The sequence below is a fragment of the Arachis hypogaea genome, chromosome 4, assembly GCF_003086295.3.
Source record: "Arachis hypogaea cultivar Tifrunner chromosome 4, arahy.Tifrunner.gnm2.J5K5, whole genome shotgun sequence".
Classification (NCBI taxonomy): domain Eukaryota; kingdom Viridiplantae; phylum Streptophyta; class Magnoliopsida; order Fabales; family Fabaceae; genus Arachis; species Arachis hypogaea.
In genome coordinates, this window is record NC_092039.1 from 3,549,323 (window position 1) to 3,561,987 (window position 12,665).

Sequence of the window (12,665 nt, forward strand, 5' to 3'; positions counted from 1 at the left end):
TTTCTTGTTATTTCTTGTGGCTTATTATCCTCCTTAGTCGTTTTCAATAGGATTATGAATGAACAATGAATTAAATATTAATGTCTTTGAGGAATATGATCTTGCTTTGAGTTGTGTCTATATTCTCTTCAACTCGTACAAAATTATCTGTGCATTTTGAGATATTTGCATTATTGCTGCTGGTCATTAAATGATCAACTCACTGCTTTCTATTTCAAAATACATGATGCATTTTAAATAATTAATTCAACTAATAGCCCGCACATATTATGTCAAAAGAAACATTTTGAAGTTTCACATAAAGTTAGAATGATTCTTGTTTGAAAAATTTAGTTTAAAAATTTGATTTGAGTCATTTATAATATTATCGATTGATTGCTTTATTCATTAGATTAAGAAAATAATAAGAATGATGATGAAGGGAAAATGGGTTACAAAAATTCAAATCAAGTTTCTAAATGACTAAAGAAAAATAATGATGTTATTTTTATAATGTCATTCTGTATGAATTTAAGGAGAAAAGTAACATTATCAGGATAGGTCATGTTCCTAAACAAAATAACCTAATGTGATGATCAATTTTAACTGAAGTGCTATAAAGGGGTTCTATGAGTCTTTTCTTTCAAGAGATGATTATTTCTACAAAATATAATGATACATGCATATGGAGTAAAGAAATTTACAAGTCTCGTTCATATATGATAATGTCATGCTCTGTACAGAGCCCCAAACTAAAACAAAACATAGGGGAGCAAAAAGTTAAAAACAAGAAGTGAAAACCTAAAATCTAATGGGTGACTTTATCAACATTTTCTTCCAATACATATTTCACATAACCAAACCATTATCTCCAATACAAGCAACATAGTTTAGTGTAGCCAGTTCTACTCAATCTATTATTTGTTGTACAATGGATTTCAGCTTCAAAAAGGCATTTGTGTCATCACAGGTGAATTCCGCATGTAAGCACATCTGGTTAATACTACATGGAAACTTCTGCATGTAGACATCAACATTTAAGTTCCTATTCACTTGCCACTGGCCATGTATCTGTGAAAATGGAAATCCATTTTGCATATCTCGCAAGTCATGACCGAGAGGGCCGTTTCCGGTCAGGCTGATGTTCCGACTTCCAACCTATCCACGTTATCACATCTTCTGACAAACTGGTCAAGCGTTCTCTGCTTTGAAGGCCTATGCCCAATAGTAGTATGCTTTGCAGGGCTACTCAATGGCTGATTATTTGACACAGCTAAGGTGTTCTCATGGCCATCTAACACCTGATTTTTCAATAACTAAAATTTAGAATGTAACTCTCAAATACTGCTTGAGTATAGATCTTGACAAAATATAAATATAAACCAGAATAAAAACCTTGAAACTAAGCATTATGTACATTTTGCATTACATATGATAGTTCAAGAAGATGTAGAAATGTACCTGCCCCCAAATTATCCGGTTTGAATTGCACCACATCCCTAAGTCGTAAAAATTTAGATCATCAATGCATAATAAATGTTAAGTCAATGCTATACCAAGCGGCGAAAGACTGCAGAAATAACAGAACCTACCAAATGTATCATTTACCAACTAGTATATATTTACTGATGAGACCTGTAAACAAGAACTAACGAGTCAAAAAACAGAAGAGCACATGTTGTCTTTGCTACTAAAAAATTTAGATATGAGAGTTCTTTTCATTTGAGATTATCTGTTTTCTTAATGTTGTCATGCAACTAGTAACAACTCTCTCCTTTCTACTTAATGTGTGTGAGAATACCTGACCAATTCTATATGCACGATCTTTGGCCTGAATTAGGTCACCTGGAGTCCAGGATTGTTCTGTAAAGATAACTGTGCTTGCAGCAGTTAAAGTTAATCCAACTCCTCCCGCTTTAATGGATAGCTGCATGATAATGTGTCACATGAAATCATTATCTCAAGCACAAATACTAACCAAGACAACAGAAAAGATGCCTATAACAGAAACACATGGAAGAAATGCACAACCAAAAATACCACCATACTACAGCTGCCTTGATATAATCCTTTTCCTGGAAATCTGTAACCAATTGTTGCCTTGATGCAGCGGGTGTACCTCCATCAATCCAGATGCAACCCACTTTTTTCTTCTGGAAATTTTCAACAGTTTTTGTAAGTGCTATAATTTCCAATATAAAGAGTAAAATTGAACTGGTCTTACAAGAAGGCACTCATGTATCGCATCTATCATTGGCTGATGGTGCGCAAATATAAGAAACTTGCAACCTGCCTGCAGTGATCACAACATATTACCCGTGATAACCACCGATAGCCCAAATGAAATAGAAAGGTGGAAGCAACAGAGAAAAAAAAATTGAAGCAATCAAACTTTCAAATTAAGCATACACAACGTTTGGGGCGCTGGAAGATGGATGAAATATAAGAATTAACACATAATCTAAACCACTCAGACCAGCCAACGTTGACACCAATAATAGTTGTGGCATATGAATTAACATGTCATATGCTGAAATTTTCACTACACTGGTCAGCCAATTTAATTCGTTCAACTTAGGGTCCTACACTAAGGGGTACCGATTGCAACAAAAGCAATTAGAAAAGACCAATTTAACCATGCATCATGCAAGCACACCAATCAAAGGAGATGGGTGAGAAACTAGAGAAGTTGAGAACCTAACTTGACTTTCTTGTAGTACATACAGATGCAGTCACTAAATTCTTTATTGACATTTTATTGCTTTGAAACAGTGGAGGGGAGCAATACCTCAATGAAAGTTCCGAATTAGTATATATCTGGAATCGAATATATCATGATTCAGTTTTGATCATATACCAGTCAAAATGATTTAAACTACTCCAATATTGGCCAAGGCCTGAGAAAAGGCAAATATAAAAGAAAGATAAAATGTTGAAGAAAAGATAAAAATCAAAGAAAAAGTCGGTAAAGTTTTAATGGCAAAAATAAATGATGATTAGTGAACTGATTGCTAATTTGGGGAATATTTTTGCTCTTGAAGATAAAAATTATAGACCTATCATAGTTCTAGGTAATCAGAAAAACTTCCAAACAACTTGTACAAGTCAAAATAATGTTCAGGGCTTCTTCCATGCAAACCTTGTTAATCAGTTTCTTTTGAGTAAATTTAAGAGATTCAGACTCATCTTTTGATTTAGCAGATTTGATTTTGGCTTTTACCGCCTCCAACTGCAGTATAAAAAAAAGCAACCAATATTGATTAGATTTTACCACCTCAGACGCAAACCAAAGATGGAGAGCACATATTACCATCTCCAAGTCAAATAACCTAATTTTAGAAAGAAAACTTACCACAATCTTACCAATAAAAATGGGTGAGCAAATTTTTGAACCATTTTTAAAGTGGAAGTTTTAGTAAAATACTCATAATCTAAACAACAATAACATAGTTCAAATAAATGAAATCCACAGTCCACTTTTTTGAATATCAATAACCCTATAAAATGTAAATAGAAAATAATTTTTTATGCCCAAAATAAGCATATTGTCAAGACATACAAGAATTCTGTTCCATAACTAGGTCAAACATAAATAACCAAAACTGCATGATGCTATACTAGTCTCGAGATATAGATGCAAAACAAAAATATGGATGGAATAATGCCAAAGTGACAAAGGCACAACGAGCATCAACATGGAAAAATATGTATTGCGAAACAAAAATTTACTTTGCTATAACAGCTACTATATGGATGGAATCCCAAACACTTGACCAGCTTCCCCCCAAAGAAATTATATAAGCCAAGCTCGACTCTTATTAAGATAGAAAATACCATCAGTTTCCCAACTATAGAGAAAATGAAAATAGAAGAATTATTACCTGAACTTTATAATTAGATATTTCTCCTAGAACCTTCTCTGCTTCGGACAAGGAAGAAAGCGGGAACATCCATAACCCAGACTCAAATTTTCAAATAACTAAGCCCTCAAAACAGCCAATCCCGAAAAGCAGAAATTATTACCTGCCATGAAACATAGCCTATAAAGCATGAGTATGCAGGAACTTGTTCAAGGTCAAAGACATAGCCCCTAATTATGGAAAATTCAAAATTTTCAATAGAAATATAAAGTTCAATACTCTTGATGAAGTTAGCATGTGAAACCTGGTCATATTGGAATTTCGCTGCAACATGCCCACTGGAATGAAGAAAAAGTTTGACAGAAAACTTCGGCAGTTCTTTAGAAGGCTCATCTGGTTACATATAAAGCGAAAATCCAAAGCAAATGCCAATAGATCAACAAATGATATTTCACATCTAAGTTTATAACTATTATTTTTTCTTATGGTAGATAATTAGAATTAGAGACAAGTAACACAGCCCTCAACAATGACACTGAAACAAATGTTAAGGTTTTGAAGGAAAGAAGCATACTTTTTCCCTTGAGGCAAAGCGTCCACCTGGATTGGAATACAAACACACTATGAGAAGTTCTCCTTCCAGAAACTGAACCACAGGGTCTTTTGATTCTTCTGCATTATTTTGTTTTCTAACATTAAAATGAGGGATACACACTCATGAACAACACTTCAACAAAATTACCCACACACCAAAAGACAAATTTAACCCAACAAGAGCAGAAAGAAAAGCAAAGCTAGATAATACAAAATGGGAAACAACATGAAATGAAGAAAAGATGAAAACTTTAACTTTTGAGGACGGGAATCGGAAATGGGGTTTGGTGGGAAGGGTTGGGAATGGTTGGACGGCGAGGGGGGAGGGGTCGCGGCCGTAGAGGAGCTAGAGGTGGTGGTGAGGTAGAGGCCGACGTGAAGGCAGAGGCGGAGAGGATGAGGGTAGCGGTGAGGACGAAGGTGGTGATGACGGAGATGATGGAGGTGACGACGGGGTCAGGGAAGTGGTGGTGGTGGAGGAGGGTACAACGGTGGTGACGGGAGGTCAGGGAGGTGGTGGAGGTGGTTACGGGGCCACAATGGTAGAGGTGATGGTGGTCAGGGTGGGAGTACCGGAGGTGGTGATCGTGGTCATCCTGGAGGAGGTGAGGGCCAGGCTGATAGAGGTGAGGCAGGTGGCCAGAGCCATGTATATGGTTGCGGTGGTGTGTGTGGAAGAGCCATCTGTACATGTATATCCTTACGGTAGAATTCACCAACTTTTAATTAGTATGTTTTTGTTTGAAAAGCTTATTAGCATAAGGTTAAAATGAAGGCCTATTTGTTTTTGTTTTTGTTTTTTTCTGGTTTTTTTTTTTTCTGATTTATATTTCCACCCAGGGTATGTTAAATTTGATCACTCTTTAGCAAAAATGGAGGTGGTCGGGTAATTTAGCATCTTTAACTCTAATATCATTGTATTTTACTTGCATAATATGATTAAAACTTGGATAACAGAGATTTGTTATCAATGATTTAGCATATTAAAATGAAGATTTAAACATTCTCAAAAAAAGTATAGAAAATCCATTGCAATAATCTAAATACAGCATAGGAACCAAAATAGCACTCCACAACATGTTAAATTATGTGGAAAAGAAACTTTCTGTAGGACCTCTCATAAACCAACTAAAGTATTTAGCATATGGCAGGATGCATAAACATTTGCAAGACCAGTTATTATTTATTAACCACACACAAGCCCCATATTTAGCACACAATTAAAACAGTAAAAACAGAATACTAAATTGTATAAAAGAACAAAATTTCAATCACCAAAAGAGTATAAAATCATACATAGGCAATAGATACATTCACAACTCACCACACATATCATTCTCTACCCCTCAACGTCCACTAAATTCCTCCCGAAAAAATACAAAACACCAATCCAAAACATATTAAGATGCATACATGTAAATCTAAATTATTATTAACATATAGTAATACTATTTCCACAAATTAATCAACAATGCATAACATCTTTAGTATGAACCCAAATTGAAAAAAGCTGATTCTACCCTAAATTGAAATAGGTAAAGACGGCAGCAACGAATAATATACACCTACCAGATAGGAAAGACCCAGAATGGAGGTGCAGCGCGTTGCGGCGACAACTCTTCACAGCGGTATCAGTGCGTCTTGCAGGCCTTTCCTTTGCTTCACCCCCTTTTGTCCTGTGTTCTTGGCAAGAACGAAAACAAACCCCCCAAAATTGAAACCAAATCAATAAGAAAAATCATGATGTGAACCAAATTAAAATCTGAAATGAAAAAAGAAATTTTTTCCAAATTGAAAAGGAGATTTTTAGACAAACCAAACACATTAACTAAAATCGAAACCGAACCAACAAGAAAAAGATTAGTGGGAACCAATTTCAATTCTGAAACCAAAAAGAAAACACAACAAAATTGAAGGAGGAATTTTTTACATACCAGTAATCTGAACCAAGAAGCTAAGCAGACCTGAGAATAGAACCAGAGGAAAGAGGGAGCAAATCGGCCATGGACCCACTGGCAAGGGAAGCACAATGCAGCCGGTACTGACCCGTAGAGGGGAACGTCGGCAACTATTCTAGCGCGTAGCGCGGAGGTGTGTTTCTTGTTTCTGCTCCTTTTCTGTTTGTGCGAGGTAGAAAACAAATCCCAAATCTGATTCTTGACTATATATATCGAATCAAGAAGAAAAACATCAATCTGAGCTAAATTGAAAAGTGAAACCAAGAAGAAAACTCAACCAAATTGAAAGAGGGATTAGCAAACCTAATGAAGTGGTGTGCGCAATCATGGAGGAAGGGCGGGGAAGTGGCTCAGTGATGGATACAACAATGGGGATGACGAGACTACTGGAATTGACGGAGGGGGAGCACCACGGCGGTGAGGATTCCAGAGAAGTGGTTTGAAAAGAGAACGCGCTATATGAATGAAGCTCTTATGAAATTGATTTCTAGCTTTCATTAGATTGCTACCAAGAGAGGAGAACGAGAATGAAGCTCTTACTAGGTGGGGTGGGTAGTGAAGGGGTAGGGCTTTTTTGGGGTTAGATTGAGAGATTGAGAGATTGATGAGCCATTGAGATTGGGTTTGCCTTGACTTGGGCTTGGGTTAGCAAGAGTTTAGGGTTAGGTTTTTTCCTAAGGACTTAATTGTAATTTTATATTTTTATAAATTTAAATGTGTGCTAAATAAAAATTAAGAATATATTTGTCATTTTCATAAAAAATTTAAATATGATTTTGTTCAGATTATATAAACATCGAATTGAATCGGATCTCATACTTATGATAAATTGATTTTATTTTAGTTTATTCAAAATATTTTATTGACTGGTTTAATATTTCGTCCAATAATAATGTGACACGCGTACTGCCTTTAAAAAAAAAAGACGTTTTTGATGTGTTTATCAGAGTGGCCTCCTTCTCATAATACTACTATTTTTTACTATATTTCTATAAAATAAGCACTTTTAGAACTAAAAATTCAAATATAAAATAACTTATTTATAAACTATTTTTAATATAATAATTTATTATTTAAATTATTTTTTCAAAAGGATGTTAATTAAGCTGTTTACTCAAACGGGACTAAATCAAGTAATTAAGCATCCATAACTCTATAAATCAAACTAAACGACATAGAGGAGATTTGAATTTATTATTGAAAAATAATAATGTAATTTACAAGGACAAAATGTGAAATTAAAGAAGAATAATATGTTAATGGACATTGCGAGAGATCAACCCCTCGAAGATAGCATACAGGTCCTTGTTTTGAGGCCCAAATATCTCATCAGCTTTCTGCAATGTCTCCTGCAACACGTGAGTTAACTATTATATATTTATATACATTCCAAAGTTTGAAATACACAGAAAATGAAGGTAGGGTTGGTTGTTAATTACCTCTTTGGTTTGTTTATGAGAATTGAGTTCCTTAACATTTGATAAAAATGCACCAAATTGCTCATAAGACAAACGGCTCCTAACATTATAACATAAAGAAGCTAATCAAGACACATGAATAAAAAATATGTAAATTTGGCGTTTGTGATGTGTCTTAACATTATAACATAAAGAAGCTAATCAAGACACATTATAACATTATAACTATGCAGCAATATGCATGATGTGATCATCACCTGACTTGGCGAAAGAACTCCTTTCCATCCACCCTTGTTCTCCCTGTTTGTTGTGAGGTGGAGAACGATATGGCTTGGCGCCTGCTGCTCGGAGACACAGGTTTTGAGGATGTTCTTCTTGCACTTGGTGAACCTGGCGGACTTATGCGTGGTGTGTTCGCTTCAGATCCTAATATTAACACGCCATCCTCTACAACTCTCATTGAAGATGTTCTTGAAGGTCCCATCGATGAACTATCATCATCTGTAACGTCGACTTAGAGATATAATTATTTATATTAGAATTTTTATAAAATAATTCTGAATGGCGGCCTACCTCCAGGTTGTGTTGTGGAAGTCATACTTGCTTGGCTTTGTAATTTGCCAACCATGTCTGCACCTCCTTCTCCCTACAGAGAATTTGTCTTATTTAATATTCATTAATTATTATAGATAAATTTTAGCTAATTTCTTTTAGTCACTGAACATTTTGAAAATGCTAGGTAAACAATGATTATTTTAAACAATATATATTAAAATAATCATCCATACACTAACATTCAATATATCTATTGTTCACATTAGTAAATAGAAGGAAGAATGTAACGTACAGAATTTTCTTCATCCTCTTGAAGGGATTGCATGAGTCGTCTTCTGAAAACTTCCAACTGCATGAATAAACATGCAATTATTAGTCCATGAAGCACCCACACTACGTTACATATACTTGAAGAATTCTTACCTTGGAGACATCTCTGCTCAGCTTCCTCACAGTGTTGGAAAGAGAAGCATTCTCTTTCACCAACCTCTCCTGTATATAATAAGATAAAATTAGAAAAATCAAGCATGGTTAGATTGAACTGAACCGGGTTCAGTAGCCATTATTCGAACCTTGTCTTGTTCGGCGTGTGCCAGCTTATCGGCGGCTTCGTTGAGTGAGTCCACCTGAGACTGCAATTCGGCGATGAGGGTAACTTTCTCGGCGAGCTCGGCGCGTAGGTTGGAGGACTCCGACTGTAGCGCGTGGACGCGCGTGGAGAGAGCAATGGAGGTGATCTTGCGGGCCAAATCGAGCTGCTCGAATGGATCCAACGGCAGAACTCGCACAAGCTCTTCTGGTAGCTCCCCCTCAGGAGGAGCAGCATCAACACTGGATTCTCCACCACCTCCACCACTCACCAACATGTTTCGTTCTTTTTTCTTGTTTTATTATTATTAGTGTTCTTATTGGAATAGTACTCTGGTTGGAATTATATATTTAATTTAATTTTTGGAATTATTTGAAGTGTGAATTGTGATTCAGTAGTTGTTTTGTTTGAGAGGGTAGCATGCAGAAGGGTCGTTGGTGGCTAATTGCGTGAAAATATAGATAAGAGTTATTATTTTCCAGTATTGAAACAATTGTATGTGGTTTGAGAATGGATAGGGTTTTGAAGAAAAGACAAAGGTAGAACAAGGGACCAGTGGTTATGGTGTGAGTGACTCGCATTTATGATCACAAATTCACCTTAGCTTCAGAAGATGGAGAAAGAACCTTCTTGAGGTAAAATAACTGGCCCATTAATCCATTACTACTGCATCACATATTCCAATACAATAACTAACTTCAGTAAGTCGCAAAAACAAATATTGAGAGTTTAAATTTCACAATATATACAGTAATTTATTGACAAACAACAATTTTTTTTAAAAATGAATTAATCGTTAGTTTAGTGGCATAAAAAATAATGTGAACAAAAAAAATATTCTAATATAATATAGCTTATCGACTGCCCTCCATGCCCATAAGTTTTCGGTCATCATCCTTTTCTACCATTGTAGAATGATGCATCATGATGACTACGTTTTCTTCTACGAATTTCTCTCTCTTTTTCATATTAAGCTTTAATTTATTTTTTTTTTATGGGTGTTTCACAATTTGATGTTTATATAATAATTGACCGCTATTTTAAGTCATCTATGTTGGAAGTTTATTGTAATTTAAACTTCTATTGTGGCCTAATTGTAATTATTTATAAATCATTAATGACTTAATCTCATCCGTTAATGCTAATGTTTGATGGACGCATTAGATTTAAAGATTATAACACATAAAAATGGTCCTCTCTCTGCCTCAAGACACACGACATTTTACAGTTTCCACTCACGGAAAGTACAGTGAAACTGCCATCCTGAAGGAAAGGAAAGAGAGAGTAAGTTCCCGCTCGAAGCTCTACCAACTCGGATGCTTTGAAAACAACTCGTTTCGTAAAGCTCCAGCTTTCAACTACCTTTTTCTGGAAAAACGATGATGATTGACCCCCTCGCCGCTGTTGGAGTAAAGGCATGCCCTGGGCCAGCCCTCTCACCAACCTCAAATACAAGACTGAGACTTGCCCTACTTCGATCGCTTGTAAATAATAAACTTGAAGCGCAAAAGAACGTATACTCTAGTCCAGTCCGAGGAGCCCTGTCGATGGAAAGGGGAAAGGAATTGGCGATCACTGGCTCTTGCCAATTGTGGGAGAAGGGCTCGAACCCCTGACTCCTACCCCTACTCAGTTGAATCTTGTAAATAATAAACTTGAAGTAAAGGGCATAGCCTGAAAGGCGAGTTATAAGTTTGCTCTTACTCTCTTCAACTAAAATTCTGCAAAATTAGTCTTAAAGTTCAACTCTACCGTAATCAGGACTTGTTATGACAACCAATCCAAGTATGAAAATCACAACTTTTAAGATCCTAATTAATGCTTCCGCTAAAATAAGTTTACATATAGTATCAGAGCATGTGTTTTGAAAGTATGTGATTTTCTCTGATCTAATTATGATATCCACGGTGTTTTATGTTTCTGATTAATTATTTATAATTGGATTTTAATTAAGTGGGTTTCAAATTTCATGCCATCAAAACTGCATATTTGTAGTTGTATATGTTCTATATGTTTTTTTTGGAATATTTTAATTTGATCATAAATTATACTCATGTATGAATTTAATCTTGAGTTTTAAGTTTAGTATTGATGACAATTATGAAATTATTTTGAGTACGTAATGTACTCTAATTTTATGAAAAAAGTCTATAAATATTTTATTTATAGTATTAAATTTATTTAGATTATTTACTGCTTGTGTACACCAAAGTGACCAAGTTATAACGTAAAATGCCAGTATATTTAATAATGTGTTAATTAATTTTAGAATTAGATTTACCCAAAGGAAATCTCTTCTATTATTAATAGACTTGAATGAGAAAAAATTATTATTCTTGGGTCAGATATATGTATTGTCCAAAGATGGTATATGTATTTGGCAGAGAATTTTAATCTTCAAGTATGATAAATATGACATTTATTTGTATGTTAATATGTTAGTATATTATAGAATTTTACCCAAAGGTGAACTATAATATGCTTGTTATGTTCTGTAATCTGAATAGATGATAAAATTAAAATTAATATGAGCATTGTATGATTAAATGACAGGTATTTCAATTCATTCGCAAGCTTCATCTGTTACCATGTTTAATGGCTTAAACTTTTCTGAATGGAGTGAACAAGTGAAGTTTCATTTAGGTCTTTTGGATCTTGACTTGTCACTTTTAGAAGAGAAACCCATTGTCACTGATGACAATGATGAGGATGAAAAGTATGCACTTAAAACATGGGAACGTTCTAACAGATTAAGCCTTATGTTTATGCGAATGACTACTGCAAGCAATATTAAGACTACCCTTCCACAAACAGAAAGTGCTAAAGAATATCTTGTGTTTGTGGAAGACCGCTTCCGTTCTGCTGATAAGTCACTCGCTAGTACATTGATGTCACAACTCACGGCCATGAAGTTTGATGGGTCTAAGAGCATGCAAGAGCATACTATTGAGATGACCAATATTGCTGCAAAATTAAAGTCACTGGGTATGACAGTTGATGACTCTTTTATGATGCAATTCATTCTGAACTCATTACCTTCTGGGTATGGAGCTTTTCAAATTAATTATAATGTCATGAAGGAAAAATGGGACGTTAATGAATTAATTGGAAAGCTCATACAGAAAGAAAATAGACTTAAGAATTGTGGTGGTCATTCTGTCAACTTGGTTCAAGGAGCTGGAAAATCAGAAAAGAAATTAAAGACAAAGCCCAAGAATTTTAAGAAGAAAGGACATGCCAATACAAAACAGTGTCATTTCTGTAAGAAGGAAGGACATTTCCAAAAGGATTGTCCTAAACGTAAGGCATGGTTCGAAAAGAAAGGTATATTTGAAACATATGTATGTACTTATGAATCAAATTTAATTGATATTCCTCATAATTCTTGGTGGCTTGATTCTGGTGCTACAACTCATGTATCTAATGTAATGCAGGGATTCCTTACGATCCAAACCACAAGCCAAAGTAAGATGTTCCTCTACATGGGAAACCGTGTGAAAGCGCCAATTGAAGGAATAGGAACTTATTGTTTGGTGTTGGATACAAGCTTTCATTTAGATTTACCTAAGACTCTTTATGTGCCTTCAATGTCTAGGAATTTAATTTCTGTTTCAAAGTTGGACAATTGTGGTTTTTCTTTTAATGGTGGACATGGTTGTTTTAATTTATTTAAAAATTCTAATATTGTTGGTTATGGTGTTTTAATTGATGG

General features: G+C 35.0%; 2 protein-coding genes across 28 annotated transcripts; both read right to left on the reverse strand.

Annotated features, from left to right (window-relative positions):
• Positions 1-615: 615 nt before the first annotated feature.
• Positions 616-7,041, reverse strand: LOC112795804 (uncharacterized). 26 transcript variants are annotated; one of them, XM_072233862.1, is made up of 13 exons: positions 6,695-7,022; positions 6,368-6,594; positions 6,003-6,109; positions 4,414-4,511; positions 4,144-4,232; positions 3,861-4,002; positions 3,119-3,208; positions 2,204-2,272; positions 2,028-2,132; positions 1,786-1,906; positions 1,572-1,614; positions 1,441-1,478; positions 616-1,280 (listed from the first exon to the last, which is right to left on the reverse strand). In XM_072233862.1, exons 6-11 carry the CDS (start codon positions 3,927-3,929, stop codon positions 1,580-1,582), a joined length of 489 nt encoding a protein of 162 aa, XP_072089963.1. In that variant the 5' UTR covers positions 3,930-4,002; positions 4,144-4,232; positions 4,414-4,511; positions 6,003-6,109; positions 6,368-6,594; positions 6,695-7,022; the 3' UTR covers positions 616-1,280; positions 1,441-1,478; positions 1,572-1,579. The 26 variants fall into 26 exon arrangements, with proteins under 26 accessions (XP_072089963.1, XP_072089967.1, XP_072089966.1 ...); XM_072233866.1 differs by having other exon boundaries at positions 1,781-1,906; XM_072233865.1 differs by having other exon boundaries at positions 1,781-1,906; positions 6,003-6,116.
• Positions 7,042-7,566: 525 nt separating this feature from the next.
• Positions 7,567-9,604, reverse strand: LOC112794156 (uncharacterized protein At4g15545). Of its 2 annotated transcripts, XM_025836279.3 has the most exons (7): positions 8,937-9,604; positions 8,788-8,856; positions 8,657-8,713; positions 8,383-8,455; positions 8,067-8,310; positions 7,831-7,909; positions 7,567-7,740 (listed from the first exon to the last, which is right to left on the reverse strand). In XM_025836279.3, exons 1-7 carry the CDS (start codon positions 9,228-9,230, stop codon positions 7,648-7,650), a joined length of 909 nt encoding a protein of 302 aa, XP_025692064.1. In that variant the 5' UTR covers positions 9,231-9,604; the 3' UTR covers positions 7,567-7,647. The 2 variants fall into 2 exon arrangements, with proteins under 2 accessions (XP_025692064.1, XP_072089970.1); XM_072233869.1 differs by lacking the exon at positions 7,831-7,909 and having other exon boundaries at positions 7,567-7,758; positions 8,020-8,310; positions 8,937-9,507.
• Between the last annotated feature and the right edge of the window lie 3,061 nt (positions 9,605-12,665).